Source organism: Ciconia boyciana, chromosome 1 (assembly GCF_034638445.1).
Source record: "Ciconia boyciana chromosome 1, ASM3463844v1, whole genome shotgun sequence".
NCBI classification, from domain to species: Eukaryota; Metazoa; Chordata; class Aves; order Ciconiiformes; family Ciconiidae; genus Ciconia; species Ciconia boyciana.
The window spans coordinates 28,357,706-28,383,300 of record NC_132934.1 but is presented as its reverse complement, the minus strand read 5'-3'; the positions used below and the strand labels follow the sequence as shown (position 1 = coordinate 28,383,300).

The 25,595-nt window shown below is 39.1% G+C and overlaps 1 protein-coding gene across 14 annotated transcripts in view; it reads left to right on the top strand.

Annotated features, from left to right (window-relative positions):
- The window catches only part of ST7 (suppression of tumorigenicity 7), a 162,591-nt gene that overhangs the window by 103,764 nt on the left and 33,232 nt on the right, over positions 1 to 25,595 (top strand). For all 14 annotated transcript variants that reach the window (XR_012042472.1, XR_012042471.1, XM_072861390.1 and 11 more), the window contains 6 exons: positions 2,080 to 2,134; positions 2,711 to 2,826; positions 3,986 to 4,061; positions 6,444 to 6,598; positions 9,847 to 9,944; positions 22,315 to 22,429. Coding sequence is in view for 12 of the 14 variants with exons in the window: in XM_072861390.1 (XP_072717491.1) it covers positions 2,080 to 2,134; positions 2,711 to 2,826; positions 3,986 to 4,061; positions 6,444 to 6,598; positions 9,847 to 9,944; positions 22,315 to 22,429 (615 nt within the window). In the remaining 2 variants the exon portion in view is untranslated. The remainder of the gene's footprint in view (positions 1 to 2,079; positions 2,135 to 2,710; positions 2,827 to 3,985; positions 4,062 to 6,443; positions 6,599 to 9,846; positions 9,945 to 22,314; positions 22,430 to 25,595) is intronic.

Here is a 25,595-nt window from a genome sequence, read left to right as displayed (position 1 = left end):
AACACTGGGATATTTCTTTCACTATCCAACAAGGTGAAAGTGGCTTTTTCACTTGGCTCACCATGTTTTCCTATGTAGATGCTTGACTGTGATAGAATACTGCAGTAGATATCTTTGTCTTCAGAAAGGTCAGAAGAATGGTTGTTGTACTGAGACCACAGTATCAGCAGATACCAAGACAAAAGCAACAAAGAGCACATCATGTTTAACTAGCCAGACAGATGCCAAACTACCCCCAGGACAGGAGGTGGTAATAAAATCCCCTCTTCACCTCCCCTTTTTGTTCCCCAGTTCCCTCTTTCCTTGCTACAGTGCTGAAGTACTGCATACTTCAGATAAAGTATAACCACTTAAATAAGATGAGCAAAAAGAATGGTGTCACTGTGATCAAATAGTTGTTGCCTAATCTTGTTGGTTGCAAATAGAGTAAGCCAAGCCATTGAATTGTACTCCTGGAACTGAGAAGGCTGATGTTTATTTAATATTTACTATGGTTTGAAAGTCATATTATGTAAAAACTGTCAAATTGGAGCTTGTCAAACAGCCGTACCCTCTGGCTGCACAACAGAACGGCTGAATGTCGATCGAGCACTTCTGCTGAGTAAACTAGTGGAGCTTTCTAATATTAGCTACCTGCTGAAGTGGTTAGTTGAAAGGTGCAGATGTATAATCAATGCTCTCTTCCCAAACATCTTCCCTTTCCTATATCTCTGTTTCATGCAAGTGTTAGGTGATGTAGCACCAAGCTGAGGGCCCACCTGCTATGCCACTTGACTAGTTTTTATGTTGCTGCGGGTGTCATTATGTTACTGCGAATGATTTATGTAAAATGCTTTCTCTCCCTGCCACTTTAGCCTTGTACTCAGAAGTGGAAGCTAGGTCCATGGGAAAAGAGGAGGGTTTGACTTGCCTTTCTGTATTTCTGTCTCTTTCTTTAATGGAACAGGCATATACTTACCAGTGTTGTATAAAGTAGAGTAGATACCCTGCTGACTCAATATCCCACCAGAAAACTGTTGCTGTGATCTCTTTAGAAATGCTGTCACATAATTTCATAGGGAAAAATGTGGTGGTTGACTTTTGGTGGTGGAAAGCAGCTGGTGAAATGCTGCAGGGCCAATGCTACTGATGAGTTTTTGCAGAGCACTATGTGAGGGGGTTATCCATTAGCAGACTGGTGGTGCCTCTCAGTGAGTTTGCTGCAAATACTGGGTTTGATTCTGGTCTCACCTCCACTGGAGTGAATTGTCTTTGTTGAAATGAAGAGAACAAATCTGGTGCTAAATTAAAGGAAGAAAAGCCAGAATCAAGACTTCACCTTTTCAAAAGCTATAGAAATTGATTTTTGTGGGTTTTTTTTTTTTTTAGTTCTGTTCTAAATTACATTGTTGTGGATTTTCTTATCTCTTCCTACCTGTAGTGTGAAGAATTTGTGTTTTTTTCCCCCGAGAGAAATGTATGAAATGCTTTTAGTGTTCCCAAACCTTTGCAATGCAGTGAACTTTTCTCTGCCAATCAACTTCAGCATCCTTTGTCAACCCTGGGATGCTTATAACTTAAGTAAGGTCAGCAGATGTTGCCATGGATTTTTTACTTCATGAGCTAAGGAGGAATTAAATTTGGCAACTGTAGCTGAGATTCTCAGTTATTTACAGTATTAACTAGACAGTGAAGTTTTTCTGTAGAAATAACAAGTCCATAGGGATTGAGTGAATTGCTGTTTTTCAGTGCAATAACCCAGTGTGATCCCTCTTCAATTCTGCATTATGGTGAATGTGAGTCCTGGCACTAATCAGTATTATCTTTTCATCTGGCATTTGGAGCTCTCGTAGTGGTTATTTGTCTGGAATAATAACATTTGTTGACACTAGTTTATAATTAAATTATTGTTTAAAAAGGGAAGATCAGTCTGGTTACCTGCATCTCTATGCTTTTGGTTTTTTTTTTTTCCATTCACACCTGTAAAAACTGAAAGTTATTTGATAAGGCTCATTAGAAGGTAACTGATGTTTCTGATAAACCTCAGGTACCATTGTAATTTGGGAGAGATTCATTATTGTGTGTTTCTGTTTATGACAGAGTGCAAAGTCTGGCGAAATCCTTTAAATCTGTTCAGAGGAGCTGAATATAATCGGTAAGTGCTACGATGTTATGGTTTCAGGCATAGTACTGCATTAAGGACCTTAATTGTACTTTTCCATTAATATAACTCAGAGATGGAAAACCAAAAACAACTGTGGACACGTGCTCATGCCAGGTTTTTCTGTAATTTATAAAATGTTTCTGAATGGAAAGGAATTTAAATTCATGCTCATGCACTTGTTATTTCTGCAGTTTTTGGTGATCTTAAAAAAAAAAAAAAAATAGAAAACCTAAGTGCGGTGTACCTGGTACTGTTAATAAAGTAATTCTCTTCAAATCTGTTACAGCAAAGAACCTAATGAATTACGTCTAGGTTTCATGTAGTCTTAATGTTTGAATATGTGTGTTACCGATTTCCAGTGTGTACTTTCCAACATCCTCATTAGCTTAGGTTCAACTACTGTTGCTTCATCACAGTACAGTGAAATGCAATGTATGTTGGTTAGGAGATTGGCTGAGTAAACTTAGTAGGCTATGCCCATCTCTAACGTCTAGGATTCTTTTCTAGTTTCATTTTGCAGAATGTGACCTCGTTAACTAAAATATCTCTTTGTTGGCATGTTTGCAGGTATACATGGGTAACAGGGAGAGAACCTCTGACTTACTACGATATGAATCTTTCAGCACAGGACCATCAGACATTCTTTACATGTGACACGGATCATTTACGGCCTGCAGACGCTAGTAAGAGACCTTGTGAACAACCATTTTTGCTAATAGGTTAATGATTGTTTTAAACTGATGGAAGAAAAATGTGGCTAGACATCAGTTCTCTCAGGTAGATAAGGAAAGGCAAAAGTTTGATCATGACTGGAAAGCTGTTGCTGTTGTATTTGTAGTATTCTATATCTGAACAAGTGTCTATATAGGTGTATCTAATTCGTGTCACTATTTTGTTCTACTTTCTTGCTGAAGTCATTCAAGGTACCATTTGCAAGTGTAAAGACTTGCTTTTTCCTCCTGTTTCTTGCAGTGGCTTCAAATATGTATAGCTTAATTTGCCTCCACCTGCAGTGTAGTATGTTGAGTTATATTATCCAGGTCCTATTTAGTCTACTCTGACAGAAGAGAGAGAGCTTATGTAAAACTTGAGTCCTGTGTTTCATTCCCTGATGTAGTTAGAAGCTCTGTAAAAAAATGGGAACAACACATTTACAACTGAATTTGATATAAGCAGCTTTATTTGTATTAAGCCTTTACTGTTAAGTCCATGTGCAGACTTTGATTCTGCTAAAAATGTACAACAATGATTTTGATCATCAGAATTTGCCTCTGAAGAGACAAATCTTTGTCTCTTGGGAAAGGAGAGATACTGACAGTTGGGCGCTCCATTCTGAGGGCATAATTACAAAGGAGAACACACTGTGCTTTTTTGACACACAATAAACATGAATCCTATTTTCTGAACTCAGTGGGCTAATTATGAGGTGGTCTGATTAGCGTGGACTTTGTTTCCATTTAACATTCTCCTAAAGCAACATCACAGTAAGGGACTAGAATAAGAATTCCAATTATCCTTGTATCCTTTTGTGCCCTGTGGAATCTACTTCCCCAAGAGGAAAAAGCTGCTTATCACCTCTGTATGTAACAGTGCAGATGGCATGATCTCTCATCCAGATTTTCCCATGGAAAAAAGTTTAATTAAATGAAAAAATAAAGCTGAGTATCTGGGACAAGAGCTCACGTTGATTATGTATCTTTTGGAGTGATCACGGAGCTCTGTGAAATGCTCTGGAGTGCGTCACGCTAAGAGCAATACATTCTGTTGTTATAATGCAGTAGATTCTCGTTGTTAACGCTGTAATGACTGATATGCCTCTGCTCTGCTTTTTTTATTGAGTAGTAATGCAAAAAGCCTGGAGAGAGAGAAACCCCCAAGCCCGAATTTCTGCAGCACATGAAGCTTTGGAATTGAATGAGTGAGTGACAACAACATTAACATTTATTTCCTGTCATTTAAAAATCCATTTGATGATAGCTTAAGGCAGGGGGTTTGCTACAGGGATTTTTAACCATGATTACAGGCCTGTCACAGGAAGGCCTACAATGGGAGGAAAAAAGCACAGCTGCGTGTTGTGCCAGCCACCCAGAAGATCCTTAGGGCAGTGATGACAGTGGGAGTCTTCCCCACTGATGTCAGTGGGCTTTGGATCAGCATAGTGAAGTGTTAATTAAGTTGCCTCCTGATGAGCATATGAAATAAGCATTTATGGGATGGAGAGTTCCCTTTTGGATTTCTCTGTCATCCTGAACAGAGGCAAGAAAGAAGGGACTCATAAACACCTTCTGAAATATTCATTTCATAGTGTGAGAGAATATGATGTAACTTTCTGGGACTTTCAGTCTTTGAGTCCATTATTCATTTTTTCAATGAGAAGTGTAGTATTCTGAGATCCCACAGTAAACTCAATGCTGTGATGCTTTACTGGCATGGCAAACTGTATAAATGTTGCCAAAGTGCATAAAGTGGAGAGAGTCCCTTAGGTTGCTGTCAGAGATTACTGCATTCTAGAATTCCATAAACTGGTGCCTTATGGATTGTCCTTCACGTGTTTCATCAGAAGGAGAAAAAGATTTTTTTGTTCCTGGTCAGCAGTTTAACTGAGGGAGCATGTGGCATAAAAGGCTTTTGTAGAAGTGAGCTATAAGCCTATCCTCTTCTACTCACATATCACAGAATCACAGAATGGTTGAGGTTGGCAGGGACCTCTGGAGGTCATCTGGTTCAACTCTCCTACTCAAGCAGGGCCACCTACAGCACGCTTTACAGGACCATGTCCAGCCGGCCTTTGAATATCTCCAAGGAGGGAGACTCCACAACCTCCCTGGACAACTTGTGCCAGTGCTCGGTCACCCTCCCAGTAAAAAAGTGTTTCCTGATGTTCAGACAGAGCCCCCTGTGTTTCAGTTTGTGCCCAGTGCCTCTGGTCCTGTCACTGGGCACTACTGGAAAGAGCCTGGTTCTGTCCTCTTTGCACCCTCCCTTCAGGTATTTAAAAACATTGATGACATCCCCCCCTGAGCCTTCTTTTCTCCAGGCTGAACAGTCCGAGCTCTCTCAGCCTTTCCTTATACGTGAGATGCTCCAGTCCATTAGTCATGTTCATAGCTGTTCGCTGGACTCTCTCCATGTCCATGTCCCTCTTGTACTGAGGAGCCCAGAACTGGACACAGCACTCCAGGCCTCACCAGTGCTGAGTAGAGGGGAAAGATCACCTCCCTCGACCTGCTGGCAAGGCTCCTCCTAATGCAGCTCAGGATGCCATTAGCCTTATTTGCCACAAGGGCACATTGCTGGCTCATGTTGCACTTGGTGTTCACCAGGACCCCCAAGTCCTTTTCTGCCAAGCCACTTTCCAGCTGGGTGGTCCACAGCAAGTACTGCTGCCTGGAATCTCGTTTTCACCCAGACCTGTTGTTTCCTGTTCCTCAGCTGATGACTCTTTGTGAGTCATATTTCTATTAGCTACAGCCGATTCTATATAAAGAAGAATCTTATCAGCAGCATGCTTTGTATCAGAAAGAAATCAACGGGCTATATCCCACCTAACTTCAGCTGCTAAAAATGTGGCTGTTGAGTTTAAAGTAGTTGCCTGAGCTCTGTCTATAGTCAATGAAAGAGGCACCTCTATTCAGCAGTTCACATTATTCTTAGAGAGATGTTTAAACACGTGAAATGAATGGATTTGTGAAGATGCTCCTTGATAGAGGTGGAGGGGCCCAGATAGTTAAGAGATCTAAATTAGACAGCTAAAAGCTGGATGAGGTGACTGCTTCCATGCATTTCACCTTTCTGTGTATTCCTAAAGCTGCTTTCCTCTTTTGGGGTTTTTTTGGGGGGGCTTTTTTGTTTGTTTGGTTTTTTATCTCTACAATTACATTCATAATCTGTTCTTTGCATGTGGCAAGTGTTATAGGTCTGTTGATTCTTTTCATACCATTACAGTAATGGAGACATTTTGTGTTAAAACAATAGTGCATAAAACTAGTTTTAGTTTCCAGAAGGAGTTTTAGTGATGTAGGCCATGATTGCTTAGTAAGACAGTGCTTTACTTTCTGGGGCAGCTGTCAGTAGGTTTACTCTGACAAGTAAGAGTAAGTGGCTGAGTCATACAGTACCTACAAATGAGAGTCATGATCTGGTTGCCAGAATATTTATTCATGAGAATAGTTAATCAGAAAGGTATATGGACAAAACTCCATTGCCTCTGTATTTAGTACATCCTTGCCAGTCTGCATGTCTTTGTATAGCTTTTACTTCATGCAACTTTCTCATGGTTTTTCCTCTGATATTTTTGCAGGTGTGCTACTGCCTATATTCTCTTGGCTGAAGAGGAAGCGACAACAATTGTAGAAGCAGAGAAGCTGTTCAAGCAAGCTCTGAAAGCTGGAGAGGGCTGTTACAGGCGCAGTCAGCAGTTACAGCATCATGGTGCACAGTATGAAGCCCAACACAGTAAGTTTCTTTGGAGGGAATAGCTGTTTCTAAAGGGAGAGAAGTTCTGGGGTGTTCTTTGTTTTTTGGGATTTTTTTTCCCTCTCAGAACTATGTACTTGGTATTTAACATGGAATATGGCTCTAGAGCCAGACTATTCTGTTTCAGTGTTTTTGCTTGATTCTGTTGCTGAGCTAGCAATGCTCAGATTACAGATGCACCTTTTCTTTGTTGTGGCAGAAAATATGTAGCATATACTTAAGAGAAAAGAAAAGGCAGCAGCGCCAAAGGAGATCTGATATTCAGAAAATGCTGGACACTGTTTTAGGAAGTTGCACTGAAATGCCTTTAGCCATTTTGAAAATAGAGGCTCATGCTGTGAAAAGGCAGTAAAGAATGATGGCAACAGGAGTGAAGTGATGCTTTGCCAGCTTTTTTCTATTAGCTGGAGGGTAAATACGTACGTTGTTCTGTGTAAAAGTTAATGACACCCATTAACCAGTGTGACATTTGAAAAGTTAGTTGCATACATTAGGAAAGGTCACAGAAACATAAAAATTAACAACTGGAATAATACAGTGCTCTGATTGAAGGTCTAGTTTTGTTTTTTTTAATTTTGATTAAGTAGATTTAGCTGCTGTACTGATATTTGTTAGATGCTTCTTAAACCTAAGAAAATACATGAGGGTTCACTGCCAGTAAATGAACAAAAAGATAAATAAAGCAAACCGTCTAGGTTATTTCTAGTCTACAGTGGATACCTTGGGCAAAAATAGTGCCAATTAATTACGTGAGTACAAGCACTAACATACTTGGAGCATCTTTGGGTTTCTGAGGACCTTAATTCACAGCCTCTGGCTATCTCACATAATTTGAAGATTGCTGATAAAAACTGTACAGAGTGAAATTGTCTATGATCTCTGGTTTCAAAAGTGTACACAAGTCTACACCTGAAAACCTGAGGTTTTATAAAGCTTGGGGGTAGTATTTTAAACATTTGTTGGTTATAAAATTATGTTTAGGATGATTTGCTTATTTCTGGAGAAAATAAAAATATAGAGCAGCTGAGCCCTTGAAGCCATTTTCAGGCTCTAGCAGGCTTATGGTTGTCTGTGAAACCTTAATTTGTGCATTCAATCCATCCTGAGTGCAGAAAATGACAATGATTGTATGAAAAGTACACAATAAGACTAATTAAACACTGCCATGATGCTTATGTACAAGATAACCTGGTTAAGTTTGTGCAGGCAAATGTACGTATGGTAATTTTGTAACCTGTGTGTGCTAGATGGCTACTGTCATCATCAAATTTGACACCCTGAACCTTCAGTATTACAGCAGAGGAAGCAACCAGTTGAATTGCAAAATTAAGTGCATTGCCACAGAGTAGGAGGGGCTGAAGAGTGACTGCCAGCTCTGACTGTGGCTTCAGGAGGGGCTAGATCGTTGCACTTCTCTATACCACACAGCCTCCCCTTGATAATGCCAGTGTGCACCCACAGAAGTTAGAGAAGTTGCAGCCTCAGATGGTGCCTTGGACACAGGGGCTTCAAGTAGGATTCTCTTGATTATATGCTGGACTTCTACATGGTTTACAAAGGTGGAGAGCTCAGATCTCTTTAGAGAGGAAGGACCATGGACAGATGTGTTGCAGTTACTCTATGGTTCTGAGATGTCTGTCATTCCATTTCTGGTCCTTGAAGTTGACTTTGGGATGAAAAATGGGCGTTTCATCTTTTACAGGTGAAAAACACTATGTAATTTCTTGAACAACAGCATATATATCTGTTTATTCATGTGTTCCATCTCCTTCATACAGTATTTTATGTTAGAATGTGAATTTTAAGAGTAAATAATGACTTTGAGTACCCAACTTAACATCTTTCAAAAGGTGCTAGTTTATAGAAAGCACAGGCAATCTTCTTTTTAAGGTGGCTCATGTTACTCGCCCTAAATCATTAGTCACCTCAGAAAATTTTGGCCTGAAATGTTATCTTGATTTCATAGTAAGTAAATGCCTTTTGAGCATTCCTTCTCAAAAGAAGCTTGGCCTGAAATGTATACATCTTACACTACATAAACATGTTGAAACAGATGTAACTAATAAATGGCTTATTAAATATATAGGAATCAGTACAGAGATAAGGAATTATAAAATACAGCTAAAGAAATTCCTTCCCTCCCTTATTTACTTTTTTCTTCTAAAGTCAGACCTTTCAACCTACTGCTTAATCTATCTGAAAATTGTAATCACAGCTTTAAAACAATGTGTAGGTGCCCGGAATGTTTTCAGTGCACATCTTGTTCTTGTTATGAAAGACTTGAAAATGTTAGGAACAGGCTAAAATCTTTACAGACTGCATACTATACACAAAGATAATTTGTAGCAGGTGTCTTATATTTTCACGATATGGTAATTTTATAGATGATTAGCTGTCCGCTCATTTCCTGTTGGTGCAGAAGCATGTTAAAGAGTTCACATTGGAATTATAGGGAAGAGAATGAGAAATGAAACGAGTAAGAATTCTCCAAGAGAATAGTTATTGCAGCTGTTTAGTTTCTGTCATCTTTGCTGTTAGGGCATCTTCCAGCACATAGGACTGTCATATCTGAAACATGTTAATTTGCCATCCATAATTAGCAGGGTGAGGAATTTGAAGACGATAACTGGGTAACAAGTAAAGGCTCTCTGTAAACTGAAAGTTCAGGATATACTTCTTTTCTTCTAATCATTAATGAAAAAGACTGTTAGAGGATGAGGATTTGTTTTGCTACATCTCCTATTAACAAGCATGTACATCGTAAGTTACAAAAAAGCCAGGATATAATGTGCATTTTCATGGATGCTCTTGTCTTAACCATGTATGTGAATTGGTAAATAATTTCATGCTCTGTGTGTGACCACAGAGTTTTGTGCCAATAACTCCATAGGGGTTCTTCTTGCCTCACTTGATTACTTGATGGTCTATACCCTATATCGTTCTCTATACTTTCAGATCTGCTTATATTTCATAGGTGTAAGGCCAACCCATGGGTCCTTATTTATACCACTGTATGTCTGGAGTAATTACACTGATTTCAGTGATGTTATGCCACATCTAAGTCAGCAGAATTTGGTAATTTTTAATTTAAATTTTTGTGAAAGTACTGATGATAGCAAATAACAAAATATGGCAAGAAAACTATGTTTCCTTTTGTGTTGGAATATTAAATGAACCTTTGTTTTATCTTTTTTATCTTAATGCTGTTTCTTTTTCCTCTTATACAGGAAGGGACACCAATGTGTTAGTTTATATTAAGAGGAGGCTGGCAATGTGTGCAAGAAAGCTGGGAAGGACCAGGGAAGCAGTGAAAATGATGAGAGATGTGAGTTTGGATTTGTTTCACATGTGATACTTAGATAATAGTAGCATAGAAATTATATGTGTTTGCTTACAAGTTAGCATCCATTCCTGCTGCATGCAGTACTGCTGATAGTCATTTTGTATGTGTAATGTATATAAAGATTAAGTTAAGAGATCATTTACAAGGTTGCGAAAGCAACACTATGAAGTCATAAAATACCAGGTAGACGGTTGCCCATACAGACTGAATTTCGCATCCTGGTACATGTGCAATGGAGTGCAATCTTTACTTATTTGATCATGAAGTTACATATTTTTTCTGAAGCATGTAATGAATGCCGCTGACTTAATAAACAGGTCTTAAGTATTCTGTTTCCTCCTTGCAAAGCTGCAGTTAGGCTCTATGCATTGTTTACATCACACTATTCAGACCTGAGGACAGTGTTATTTATTCCTGCAAAACCTATTACTGAGAAGTGAAAACCAAGTAATTAATCTACAATGAACTGATTTCTCTCTGAGATGGGGGGATGATGATATCCCTGTTTTGTAGGCAAGGGAGCTACCAATGGTAGTCATAAGTCACTAAGTTACAAAGCTACAAATTTGAAACACCAAACAGTAGCTATTTTGGGGATGGCAGGAGGAGCAGCTGTCCACATAAGGCATGGTATATGTTTCAAGTACGTAAAATGCTCAAGTTTAAAGAGAGCTGCAAATGCCCAGTATTTCTTCAAGTGACATCCCCTGGATGCAGATTAGGAACGCAATTCTTTGAGGAGGTGACTTGCCTTACCCGAGGTAGCAAGTCTGTGGCAGAAGGAGGAATGGAGCCCTAGAGCTCTGGGGAGACGATGGTTAAACTGCTTACCAGTTTCCTGTGTTCTCCTTTCTTACACTTCGTTTTCCAGCTCCCACAAAAGTGAGGTAGAGATGAACCCGGCAAGATACAGCGTTTTGCAAGTTAAGCTGAAGGACCTAAATTTTAAATGCACAAAATGGAATCCCAGACCAGAATGAAGCACCTGTAAAGTGTGCTTTAGGCAGCTCAGATGAATGGTCCCAAAACCTGCCTAGTGGAAAAGGAGATTCTCACTGCAAGTCAGTGGTAATTTTAACGTAAAAAGGCAAGTGACTTTCTCTGGAGCTTAGGCACTTGCATCAATGGCAGTAGGGCAAGTATGTCTGCCAGCTTGGAATTCAGCACCCAGCATCTTCTCCTGGAACTGGGGCACTCATGAATATTTTTTTAAAACATTAAGCAGAGTTCATCGTAATAATGCAGGTCCTCGTCCTAAATAATCTACCAGATGGCAAGTGGTGAAGTGGTGAGTAACTTTGTTTCCTGTCTCTCGCTGGGGTTTTTCAGGCACACAACTCTCACTCCCCAGAATCACTAGGCTCCCAGACGGAGGTGTTGAAAAAGAACTTGTCAAAAACCCAGGCATTGTACAGCTAGGAGTGTGAGGAGGAGGGACGAGGAAGAAAGACCTGGTTCTGCAGTCTTGTGGTCAGCTGGGAGAATGTTGATTTCAAAAACGTTATTTTCCGTCCAGTCAGCTCCACTGATTCTTCATGAATTTTGTTACACAGGCACTCTGGGACAAATACTGAAATGTTTGGGGACAAATACTGAAATGTTTGGGGACAAACATTGGAATTCTAAGTTCTGGCATTAATATACAAGAAAGATTAACTTTTGAATTTCCACATGCAAATGTCACACATCATAATTATGGCAACTTCTGGAGCTTACTATGGGCTGCTGAAAGTGTTTTGTGATTTGTAGATAGGGCTATGTGGAACAGATACTCTGTGAAGCCTTCTTCTCCTGATGTCGATATGTATGGTTAATTGTGTATGCAGAGCACTGGATTCAGGGACTTGGGTGTCCATCTAGTCCTGGGTTTCTTATGCAAAGTGAGACCTGGAATGCTTTGATTATAATGAATGGCTTATTCTGTCACTAGAGAGAAAATCGTGTGTTGTTGAAGTTAAGTACAATGTGGATCTCGAAAGGCAACAATGACAGGGAGACCCAAAGTCATTGTTTGTTAGTGTTTTCTGTCCTTCAAGTGTCTCTCCTCAATAGGAACATTTTGCTAAAATGAAAGGACTGGATGCAAGACAAAGGAGGTATAAAGACAGAATTTCAGCTTCTAGAGCTTCAACTCAGATCAATGCATTCTGTATTTTTCCACATACAGACACCGAGCCGAATCCTCAGAACCAAATTTAGATGCCTCTAGAGCTCTTTGTTGTGAGCAAGCAGAGCTGAGAATTAGCAGGTCCCTAGATGAAATATAAAAGCAGCAGTATCTGTAGGTCACAACTCCAGTACACTGGGAGCAAGAGCAGGGTCAAGTCAGCTTTGCAGATGCTTTTCTTAGACTGACTTGGAGCTACTTATTTCTGATGAATGCATATCCTGCATTTCTTCATAGAAGACATAAATAATATACTTATGAAGAAGTCTGAAGAACATGAATGTGTCATTGAAGGTTTCTATGTGATTGATGAGGGAGGAGATGAATTTATTCACCCTAAAAAGAATATGAAGAATATGTTGGCTGGGGACTGCTGAATCTAGCATCAGGGGACAGAGGGTGGAGGCCCTGTTTGTGTTTGAAAGATTGAAAACAGATTTCTCAAGACATGGAACATGATGGAAATGAAGTGTTAAGAGGTACATGACACCATCTGGGAAATATGATTGGGATGTAGAGAGTCTTTGCCACTTTGAAAAAAATAAAATATTTGAGAGTGTTTAATTCATTGCGTATATGAGGCCATCTTGAGGACATTACTGATGGATTAGATTGTCTTACTTGAATTTTATGTAAGAAAAGACTGAGATCCTGCTTAAAACACCTTAATGGAAAGAAAATGAGTTGTTGGTGACTTAAATAAGATTTTGTTTTTATGGTTGTATACACTGCTGGTAGGAAAATGATATTCTTTAATATTATATTAAAGATATTTAAAACAATTTTTTTTAACTGTTTAAAAAAATGTTTAAAAACAGGGTGTTTTTAATTTTAAAAAATTGGGTAGGAATTTCTGTTGCTTCTGTGATTGATTTTGAGATAGTATTTTGTTGCTGTCTTTGCTGCTTGGATGTCATTAATTTAGCTGAGTTGAATTAATAAGAATTATGAAGCTGTAATTTTCATGGAAGCATGTAATTGAATCATACATAGGTGTTGCTTTTGCTTGTGTTTCTGATGATAATTATTTACTATATTTTGCTATAGAAACCAGCAGCTGTCACTATTTGTATATATTGAGTTAACTTATGATCTCATTTTGATTAGTGTATTCTTGGAATAATGCCAGTCTAGTCAACAGAGTTATTCCAGTTTTATTCCTGTTTATACAGAGCATGATATGGTCTGTGAGGGAACTAGATCTCTTTTACTGTCCCTGAGGAGACAGTCTGCAGTGCTGGTTGTTTTATTTGTTGTGCTGATTATGTTAGGAGGATTTAAACTAGTGTGTTCTAAATGATGTTGGAAAACTTGGTATGTGCAGAGGTGAAAGGTCTTAATGGTGGCTGTGGGGAATCACCAGTATCCCTTCATGTTGTATCTGTGTTGTGGATAATGTTGCAAGCTGAGTAGCTACATGCTGGTGAGCAAGGGTAGTCTTTTGTACCAGCTGCTCTCTGTCTGCTCTTTGCTGATTCCCTCTGTCCTGGTTTTGGCTGGGATAGAGTTAATTTTCTTCCTAGCAGCTGGTATAGTGCTGTGCTTTGGATTTAGTATGAGAATAATGTTGATAACACACTGCTGTTTTAGTTGTTGCTAAGTAGTGATTACACTAAGTGAAGGACTTCTCAGCTTCTCATGCTCTACTGGCTGAGAAGGCTGGAGATGCACAAGAAGCTGGGAGGGGTCACAGCCAGGACAGCTGACCTAAACTGCCAAAGGCATATTCCATACCATATGACGTTATGCTCAGTATAGAAACTAGGGCAAAGCTGGCTGGGGGGCTGCTGCTTGGGGATGGGATGGGCATTGGTTGGCAGGTGGTGAGCAATTGCATTGTGCATCACTTGCTTTGTATATTCTATTATTATTATTATTATTATTATTATTATTATTATATTTTATTTCAATTATTAAACTCTTCTTATTTCATCCCGTGAGGTTTTTTTTCACTTTTACTCTTCCGATTCTCTCCCCCATCCCACTAGCAGGGAGTGAGTGAGCAGCTGTGTGGTGCTCAGTTGCCAGCTGGGGTTAAACCACAATACCCTCACCATTACAATGGAAGAAACCAGAAGCGTGCTGGGTTTGTGTTTTGTGTTTTTCATTGATTAAAAACAGAGAGGATGTAGAGGGTATGCAAAGGCACTTCTCTCTGTACTTTGCGGGTGACTGGATCACTGACTGCACTACTGAATTCAGGAGCAGACCGGCACGGTATTTCCCTTGACTGGGTCACTGGAGTATCCAGGTGAAAATGTATGTGCAAGAAAGTGAATTATCAAATTAATTGGAGCTTCTTGGGATTGTTCTGGAGAACATTTGGACTGTGGAACAAGATTTCATTGAAGGGTGATGTAAGTTTAGGAAAGAGAAGAGCGGCAGGCAGAAGACATGCTAGTGGACAAAGTGAACGGAAGCTCTTAATTGCTTCCTCTTTCAGAGCGAAGGTGAAAGAAACTTGTTCTAGAGTGTCTTTATCTCCTACCTCATTGCCCTGTGCTCCCTTGAAGACTGCTTTGTAGTCTTAACAAGTATATGCTTTTGAGACACAGTGGAATTGCAACTCGCCCCATGCTTTGCAGCTTTGTTTAGAAACAAGTGAGGTTTAGGGAGAGAAGAGACTCTCCAGGTCTTTCCTCAGCTCTGCAGAAGGATAGAAACCAAAACACTTTTTAAGGGTCAGAAAAGTACATTTTATTTCTGGGATCAGTCATATCTGCTGAGAAATTACTCTTCAGATCACAGTAAAGGACCTGGAAGTCTACTTCTGTGTACCTAGCTCTGAGAACCTTGCTGGGGATATTTCAGCTGGAAGTGTTTATGTGTTCGTCTCAGTGCCCACCTGCAGTCTCTAAATGCGTATTTTATACCACAGGAGACACTAAGGAATTATAAGTACCTAAGCAACTTGTATTGTTAGAGTGCTGCATGCTTATCAATGGGCTGCATGATAAGTTGTTTAAACACTCAGGCTGCCCTGAGTATTTAAAATGGTTTAAGAAGTTACGTCACTTGAAGGCTTCTAAAGGGTACTAAAACATACTAAAACAACTTTAATGGCATGGGTAGGTTGGGTTTTTATCTTCTTATGACCGGCAGTATTAGTGATTTTTTGCTGGTATGATGGTTCTGCAAATCTAGCATACCTTCTTGGCAACTTCTTTTGCTGGGCTTTGAATTAGGTTTTCTGTTCAATATTCTCTTGAATTCTGTATTCTTGTATGCATTGCTGATTTGCTCTTGGGTAATGGGAATACATAGCCGGGACAGCATTCTGCACCTTGAATTATCAAACTGTGTGAAAGAAAGAGAGTACTAATTGCTAATAAAGATGTTATGATCCCTAGCAACTTAACACCACAACTCCTGCACCTACTTGCATCAGCAGCTACTCTCTGTCTCTCCCAAATGTGCTTGAGGCAAGGATTAGTGAGTCAGATTCTTTGGCTTGTGTTACACAGGTCAGGTTAAGCAGGCTGCTCTGCCTTGAGTGGGATTCTAGCTTTATTAAAATCTGTAGCAGTTATTTAAAGTACCATTTATTAAAATTTGAAGGAAAAGTACTTCTTAGTTAACCGAGACCAAGAGTTATCTCATAAATTTTAGAAGAGTGCTACACTTGTGAACAGTGACATTTGCCAATCTCCACCACAGAGTAGTGTCTTCAGTTAATTCTTGTTTTGGCAAACAAGCACTGCAATAATAGCAAGTGATAAATGCTGATTTTTAACATGTCCATATGTCTGTATATTCAAATGTGGTTTGTTTTGTCACAGATTCACATGTTATTGGTAAGTGGGAGGCGTGGGTTGGAACATCCCTCATTTGAATAGGCTCTTAAACAAAATGGAGACTCCTGTGATTCCCCTGGTGGTGTTTATGCCTTCCCTTTACCTGCATGTGACTCAGACCCCTCACTTTGTCATGGCTGTGATCCTGCGCAAAACCCTCAAAAATGGAAATTTGGTGACTACTACCTAAACCTAATAATAATGTTTCTCATAAATTATGGGTTTCCAGCATTGTGATTCTGTTAAGATACAATGTAGTCTTAGAATATAGTCACATAGTCTTGGTAGGAGCCCTGGTAACTTGGACTCCTTTTTGCCTGCCCTCTTGCATCACTCCATGTTCAGGGGCTTTGTATTGTCCTTTAATTACGCTCTTCTATCTCTCTGGAATCTCCTAGCCCATTTCTGAGTGACTAGATAATTTCCTCACTTTAATTTCATTTAAAAATCTACTTCTAAAAATATGGCAAACTTTCTGCAAAAAGTACTTTGGGATGATGCAAATAAAGGAATGCTTTTGAAGAGGGCTATGAGTAATGACTTTATTTTCATGCTTTATAAAGTTGCTAATCTTTGATGTAATAAACATTATTATAATTTATCACTATTACTACTTTTATGTGATGTGATTGTTTAATAGCAAATGTACATCTGGAACAACTTGCACTTTTCTGGTTTCATGCCACATCTACCTTTAAAATTATCTTTATTCCTGAAATACATGCGTTTTTACAACACAGTCCAAATAACAGCATTTTCATAATTATATTCCTTAAAGAACTCAAGTCATACTCTGAAGGCTTTAATCCTCCAATTAAGAGAGAACATAAAGGCTGCATGTTCTAGCATATTTCCTTAGGGTTTGCATATTCGGTAAGATATTTTTCACTTTATTGACTCATTGTTAATCCTGCATTGAGGAGAAGTTGTATTATCTGTGAATATCATGGAGTGCTAGGACTAAACTCACATTTGCCAAATTAAAAATGGAATGCCAGCCAATCTTATACCTGTGCCATCCCACAGTTAGTGTAAACTGGATCTGAGTCTCCTTTCTGACATTCTGAAGTTCAACTGTTAGATGGATGACATGTCAAATTCCCTGAATTCCACACATGGATGAAAATATGTGGATCCTACTGCTAATTGTTTCCAAGCTCCAAAAGAACAGGATCTGGCAGACTTGGCTTCTTTCTGGCAGTTTCTATCCTCTCTGAGCTGTAAAAGAGTAACTGCAGAGCTGCTTCCAAACGAAACGGTGATTATTTGCCAGAAGGAATGTAGCACATAGAGAAATGCATTAAATGACAGAATCCTACTTTTGCTATAATTAAGCAGAACTTTAATTCAGGTAGGTCTGGTGTATTTCAGATCATTTTCCAACTCCAAGAGCTATGAGAGTGTCTGTTTATGTCACGTGAATCCCACTCACTATGAGACTGCGCTGGAATGAGTTGCACTTCTAGGACCAGGAGTTAGCCTAATTTTTAAGCATCTGACATTGTTAACGGAGCCTTTTTGTGTGCTAGCCTTAGTCTGCTGACAATGTTTCTTCCCTTCTGTCCTTGCCAGGTGAGCTGGCCAGGAGAAAAACTTAAGCATTAGTGTATCCTGTTAGACATCAAAGAGTCAACGTAGAGTGACATGTTATAAATACCTCAAGCCCAGGGTAAGCTTCAGTCAGAGCTTTGACATCTGAAAGCTCAGCTGTAGACAGTGAAGCCCACAGAAATGGAGGTTTCTGTTTTTCTACTCAGAAATGGCTTGGAGCTTTGCCTTTTCTACCTTGTTCAGTTAAGAGTTCTTACAGATTACAAGTCATATACAAGAAAGCAGTTTATGCAAAGCGCTTGTGAAAATAACAGTGTTATCCATACTGTGTGCTTGATTCTTCAATGGTGGTGGACAGTTGCACCTGGAAGATGACAGCCTCAGTCATTCTTCTTTGAGGAGACAGATTTTACCATTTCAGATACCCGCTGCAGGAACAGATACGCTAGGAATTAAGGTTGTAACAGTTTCACTGTTTGCATTGAATTTCTCTTGTTTGCTTGTTGTTTCTTCATTTTAAGCTGAATTCAGTTTTCATATTTATGAACGGATTCAGTTGAATGCATTGATCTAAAAATGTTTTTGTTTGTTTGTTGAGAAGATATGAGTATGAGCAGCAATGAATGGTTGCATGCACTGCCCATAAAATATGTGACCATGCATAGAGCCATAATGCAAACGGAGAATAAATGTGTCAACACCAGGTTATATATAAGATCATTCATTTATCCACCTCTGTAGTCCCTTGAGTTCCATGGTCTAGTTGTAGGCATAAACTGTAGCTTAAAGCTGTTTTCTACGCAAATAATGTATCATTGCTAATTGATGTATGATGTTAATGTCATCACAGGGAGAATAACAGATGCAACAGTTAAAGCTACATTCCTTGAAAATGTTTCAAAAATTAGATCTAAATGAGAAAATGCTGATGACTGAAATATTCTCAGGGAAGGGAGTCCTCTGCATTAAACTGTTCTGGAAGATAAAACTTGTTCCTCATCCAATAAATCAGATATGGATTTCCTTGTATCATAAAGCATTTTTTGTGATCATCACGTTTTCATATCCATCACAAAATCATTGAACCTACACCCTGCAATATTGTTTGGGGTGAGTCTGGAAATATGGCCCTCCCAGGACCAGTGATAAGATATCCGATTATGTCAGGCTTATTTCCAGAATTTTTCTGTGTCCTTATACTTCCAAAATACTTATCTAAAAAATTAAAAACAATTCATTATCTGCACAAGCTACCATTTCTGTATATTTACAGTGACATGAATCAGCGAAAAGTAATTCCACTTTCTACACGTGTCTATTTCCCCCCAGATATGCAGAGCAATTAGAACAGAATATGGGCTAACCCAGCCCCAGGTCTGAATTTCATCACTAGAAAGTATTTTGACCAATACAAGTTCAAAGTAAAATCCTTGTGAACATAGATTCAGTATAGTATGTTCAATAGCTGTTTGAACATCCTTATATTGTAAGGGAATACATTCATAGCTGTGTGATGTCTGTTTTCATATGCTATGAAAATAAGCTTCGCTCACTGGAGCACAGCTCTTTCATACCAGCTGAGAAGCCAACTAACTGGAATTTTACAATGAAACTTTTAGTCTTAACTAGTGTTTATGTAAAGAGCTGTAGCGGCTTTGGTGAGAAATCTTGAGTGCTGAATTTGATGACTGTCTCTTGCGATCTTAAGGTGTGGAGAAAGATGATAACAGGGCCTTTGTCTTTTCTTTAAGGGCAGTGCTTGCCACTCAAATGAAAGCATTTGTCAGTAAAGATGTAAAGAGAATTAAAATTGATAAGCCAAACAATTTGGCAAATGTTAGTCTGTAACTTCACAAAGGGTGCAAAGGGAGGTCTGTGCCTCTTAAACTAGAGTCCAGATTAGAGCTCGATGCTGTACAGGTCTGGGGAACTTGACGGTGCATTCTTCATCTTGTGTTCATGGATAACGTGCCCCTCTTTAAATCTCTGTGTGGAGTATGTGCCAGCCTCCCTGTCCATCTGCTAGGGAGGGGAGGGGAGCAGGCTCACAGTCTGCTCTCTGTTGCTCTTCAGCATGATGCAGTATTTGGCCTGCCCTGACCATCCAGCAGGCCTATGTTGCAACTTTTGTGGCATTTTCTTTCTTCCCTGGTGTTTGCTTTAATTTTGAGGCCTAAAAGATGACCTGTCATAATATTCTTCCATCTAAGTGGCTTTACTTTCTGGGAAGTTTCTCAAAAGCCAAATTTTTACTGTCACTGAAAATTAGTTGCAGTGCAAACTATATACATCCTGAGATAACAGAGAAATAAGTTCATGTCCTCTCTTCTTTTTCTTTCCCTTTTTTTAATAGCAAACATGCTGTCATTTGTGCACAGTCAGTGTTCGAATAGCTGAGTGGCTACTTAGCGGTGTTTTATTTTTGTAGCTACAATAGCAACCAAGTTCATTATAACTCGGTTGCACTTCTTAACGTTCGACCTTTCCCAGATGAAACCTTTTTTAACACTTGTCAGTTTGGAGGCCTAGCAGTCCAGACAGTGACCTTTATTCTGCTGCTGTCTTAGGCAGGGTTTATCACTCTGACAGAACCTAATTAAAATAGAAAAAAATAATCAGTGAGTGATGTCAGTGAGAAACGGAGAACCAGAGTAAGAGCTTTTACTGGCCACAGTACATCTATAACTAGCTGCAGCTCTTCCCTTTTCTTCACTGATGGAGGGAATGTTATTCTGCCAGCCATTATTCATTCTCAATGAGCAGGGATAATCTTTCTTAATCCCTTGGAGAGGTTTCTTTGCAATATGTTCATTCTGAACTTTAAATCACTATTTACGTAGGGCCAGATTCTGTCATGCTTTTTCCAGCCAAATAGTAGCTTCCTCTGTTAAAAATGCCATAGTGAGTAAGGACAAGAATGAAGAGAAGTATGCTCTATGCTGGATCCTTAACTGATTAATCCAACTGTGTGAATTTTCACCTGCAGTTATTTTTCTTCATGAGCAATGACTTAAACTTTTTATTTTATTGTCAAATCCTTCCACTTACCTAGATGAGCACCAAGGCCAGTGGTCCTTTTTTTTTTCTTGAAAACTGGAGAAGGAGAAAAGCCTGCAAACTATGCAGTTTTGTTTGTGTTCTTTTTCACAGGTTCAGCTCCTACCATTGAAACTAGGAGCTTTATGGCCATCGCCATGCCACTAGCATAAAAAATTCAATGAGCTCTTTCAGCTGCTCTCTCAGTGATCATGATTCTCACCAGAAGTTTATATAATCAGTTAAACAAAACACTGCCATCCTTGTCTGTGATATTTTAATAATCCTCAAACTGCAGCAAAGTCAGTACTATCCAGATAGCCAAATTTAGACAGACTTATCTGTTAAGGTCAGAATAGTTCTTACATTAGCTTATGCCAGACCATTAACACAAGGAAGAAATTCTCTGCGCTTTGCATCTCTGTTTACCTGTTAAGGTCTCTTCCTTAACAGAGTGAAGAAGCTTTAGTGCATTACCTGTTTCTCATTTCCTAAAGTTATTGGCGAATCTCCACCCCTCTTGTTTCAATCCTGGCTTTTTTATGTTTGTGTTACCTGTTTGTGAGATTAAGATTTGCTGGTTCTCATTGGTTTCTTTATTTATATCTTCAAAGGTAGGTTTATTAAGTGACAGAGTTTTCAGGTCCAGCTTACTGTTTTCAAATTGAGCAAGGCTGACCTTGAATAATTTTCTTTACTTGGTTTGTTATAGTATTTCTGTTCTCATAAACCATCTCAGAGAGCTTGTAAATGATACTGTTCCCCTGCAAGTTCCTGAAGTACAGCAGTAATATCAGCTGTCCTATTTCCACACTGTGTGGGACCTTTTTGTACTCAATGTACATCATGTAGGCAGTTAAGGTATAACAGCCATAAAGAGGACACAAGGAAGCAAGGATCTTTTAACACTTCAGCTCTTTAGAGAATCACTCTGACAATAAAAAATATTATTTAATCAGTTCTGCAGTAAAAAACATGGATGCTTCTAATAAGCATGGCTTCAAAAAGGAGATGCAATAGAATATCAGCTTCAGTCATTTGAATCTCTACAGACACTGAAACTAAAGCCCTGGTATCTCTCAAAGGGTTAGTTCATAAAGTAAAGGGTTAGTTCATAAAGTAAAAGCATTTACATGTAAAAGGATTAGATTATTTTAACTATACATTTCATTCAGTTTGTCATACAAGTTGGATTCTTTAGTTATAGTGTTAGATTTGTATAAACTTTACCTTTCCTATTCTTGCTGCCTTTTCTTTCTTTCTTTTTTATTTTTTTTTAATATTGGTCACAATTGCAGTTGGGTTCTAAAGTATCCACGATTACAAATCTAATATCACATACTTGGTAATATAGCTGCATGTATGTAAGTTTCTCTCATTTGATTTTATTCTGATTTTTTTCAATGTATTTTCTGGGTTTTTCTACTAATATACCAGAGAGGTGCTGGATTACTTACTACTGATATACAGGAGCTACATTGTTGAAGATTCTTTTCCAGTACAGTAAGATAACTCTTCTTCACTTTGAAGAAGCCTGTTAATTGAAGGAGTGTTATGTATTCAGGCAGCTGTGTTCTTGGATTTGACTAATTACATCCTATGCAAAGCATGTCTTGTCAAGAAACCTGACCCAGTGTCCATTAAGAGCTCAGAAATTCCTGAGATAATAGTGAACTCTGGGAAAGAGCCAAGAACAAGGGGAACTGAGGGGTTTTAACTTGGTGTTGGTTATTTCAATGCATTTTGAACAAGAAACCCTTTTCCATGTTAATAATCTAACCCTTTCATATGTTATTGATTTTAGTTGATGAAGGAGTTTCCTCTGCTCAGCATGTTCAACATCCATGAAAACCTGCTAGAGGCTTTGTTGGAACTGCAAGCATATGCAGATGTCCAGGCAGTCTTAGCGAAGTATGATGGTAAGTTCATACATATTTATATTTTCTCTATATGGTACACACAGAAGCAATGTTTCTAAGTCAAACTCTTAAAATTCAGGAAACACCGTAATTAAGGTGATTGGCACGAGCTTCATAGACCCCTTACACAGTCCTTAATCCAAAGATTAAACACTGTGCATTTTTTCTGCGAACCCATGCTTAATTCATTGTACAGGGTAATGGAACTCACTTACTAGCAGCTCTTCAGTGCTTTGCTTTCTGTTGATGTTTAAAGAACGACTATTTAGGTTCTGCAGACTTTTTATTGCATGCTATTCAAACCTTGTCTGAAGAAAGGATTATCAGTTCCCTTGTGGACTTTTCTATGAATGTTGACTTAGTAGCATACAAGTGCTTTACAAACATTAATTGATTTAACTTCACAGCAGCCTAGTGAGTAGCAGACTTCATGTCTTATGGGGAAAACTTGGAAAGCTCAGAAAACGAGGTGAACTTTTCACGTTAATTTTCAGTATTTTTCAGTAAGCATTGGTTTATGCAACACTTTTTATGCATCACTTTTTATGTTCAAATCACAGCTCCTGCTGACTTCAGCTCTAGCCCTTTGAACTTGAATTCAGACACCAGGGTCTCAAACAGAGAAAGGACTCAGTACAAAGCGCCAACTGGCATACTTTGTTTAGTTTAAATTAAATGGGTTTTCCTTGTATTGTGTAGAAACTTTGTGACAGAAACAGGAATACAGTCCAGATCTCTTGAGCAGCATTCATCAACCTTCACAGTGCCACTCTTCATCCTCTTCCTGCAGTCCCTGGCTTACTCACTATCCACATTCCAAGTTCTGCAACAAGTGAATCAGGAATCCTACAGCCATCAGTTTCCTGTTGTGTTATTACACAGTCCTCAGTCATCCTCAGAAAAGTCTCAATCTATGCACTGGATTATGGCAAGGGAGTTTATGAAAGGAATATTATGTAATCATATAACTAAAAATAAAATCATAACACACATGAATCAAATAGCTGAATTAAGTGAAACAGGTAGCCTTAATTTTGATGTTTCTTAACTCTTTCTCTAGGTTGATCTTACAGCCTTTAAAATGTTCTTAACTACTAGCTCTTACAGCCTTTCTGGTGTTCTTTGAACAGAGATTTTAAGGCTTGTAACTTCCAAAGTTTCTGAAAAGGCAGATGGACATCATTTGAGGTGCTGTTGTATAAATGGGTACTAATATGGGCTCTGGAGCCTATATCCACAGTTCTTTGGCCACTCTTCTCTTTGATTCTTTGAAGGAATTAGCATCTTTTCCAGCCTGCCCTTAATTGATCTTCTGTCCCATTTGTCTACTGAATTGTCTTCTACTTCTCTTTTGCATGGTCAGTTTGAGCTTTCTATTGCTCCCAGTTCCTACCAGAGGCTCCTTGTTCAGCCAGTACCATTCATTCCCAATTCCAGTCTTCTGCCTCTCCTAACTACCTATGCCAATCTTCTCTTCAGGGCAGTCAGTGATGGCCATGATACATCTCCTCACCCACTTTCCAACTCCTGTCTTACCAGGCATCTTTTCTGTCTACCCTTTTCTCTGTGGCTTCTGCCTCCTCTTCATTTGACATTGCTGTATTGCCTGGATGCCAAAAAGCAGAACAGTTATAGCCCACGCAGACAGAGGCTTCTCACTGTCAGCCGCAGTACTTGGCCCCATATCATCACATTGGAACAGTGGCAAGAGGATGATGCATAAGTTTATTGGAGTACTGAGATGTGTGTACTTGGTGAGCAAAGAATCTATGGAGGATATAACTGAAAAAATTGTAGAAGCTTCTACTGAATATGTGCTAAATGCTTTCTTCTAACATCTTGTAACTTAGGAAATTAAGATAAATTTTAATGAAACTAGCAATAGACCATTGGCTTGATACTAACGCGATCATCCTGCCAAATTTCAGACCCCTGCAGTAGACTGTGGCAGAGCTGTGGTTCTTTAATGAAAGATAAATAAGCGGCTGATTACAGGCAACATTAGTGATAGTCACTGCTACCAGTCCAGCCTAGAATGTTTTCAACTCTTTCTGGAGACAAATCATTCTAAGCGGAGATCAAAATGTCACCCAGGCCCTTGAGTACTGCCATGCAGTAGCAGTAATGGCTCTGGGAGAGGTCTTGGTTGTGTTTAGTCTGGTTGAAGAAGTCTGCAGTTAAAGTGGTAACATCAGAGGCTTTCTTGTAGCTCCTTGTATTTCAGTAGTTCCTGTGACACAGATGTAGATCCCCATGGTCTTTATTTTGGCACGTTAAGAAGCAAGTAAATAGAAATGCCCATTTTTATCCCCCAGGCACCACAGGACATTGGCACCTTCTAGTCTTTAATGTAGTTATAATAGCCCTGGGAGATAGCAGAACTGTGACAGAACAGGGAATTAAGCCATGCCCTCCCAAATCTCAGACTAAACTCCTGTGCCAGCTCTACTTTTGCATACTAAAGCACTGATCCGTAGTTTTAAACAATACTATAGTGGTACTTTGTGTCATGGAAGTTGATAAAACTTGAAGGTGCATTTTGTTTTCTCAAAAGCATCTGACAGAGTCAAAACTGAGGTCATAAATGCAACAAATGAGGCTTTTCAAAATAAAACTCTTCTTACTTTGTTTGAACCCATGCAGTTTCAACTCATGCTTTGCCATATATAAACAAAGGTGTGTGTATACACTGGGTATGCACAGGGACTCAGCAAACACAGGCTTAACCAGTATAACCCTTACAGTTCATGAGTCTCCGAAGGCCTGTCTCAGGGAGTCTCAGCTCATTTTAGAACTCATCAGCTTCATGTGTTGTAAGATTTATTGGAATATAAAACAATGAACTCATTTATACTTTCCTATCTGCAGTTTCTGTTGGTCCCACTCCACTGCCTTTTTTTGAGTCAGACCAAACCTGATTTATTGTATTTTGATAACATATGAACAAATTATTTCCTTGAGCAGTCTGCCCCCACCCTGGGCTAAAAAATTGGATCACATTATGCGAAACCTCAGCCTCAGCCTCTGCAAGCAGACACACTGCTTTACCAAAAGCCGTGTGTTAAATTGTGTTTATATTATGTACCTGGCAACAGAGCTGATGTCCATACTCATTATTCATGGAAAAAGGGCCTCATTAGTGGGAAGGCATGCACTGTTGCTGAGC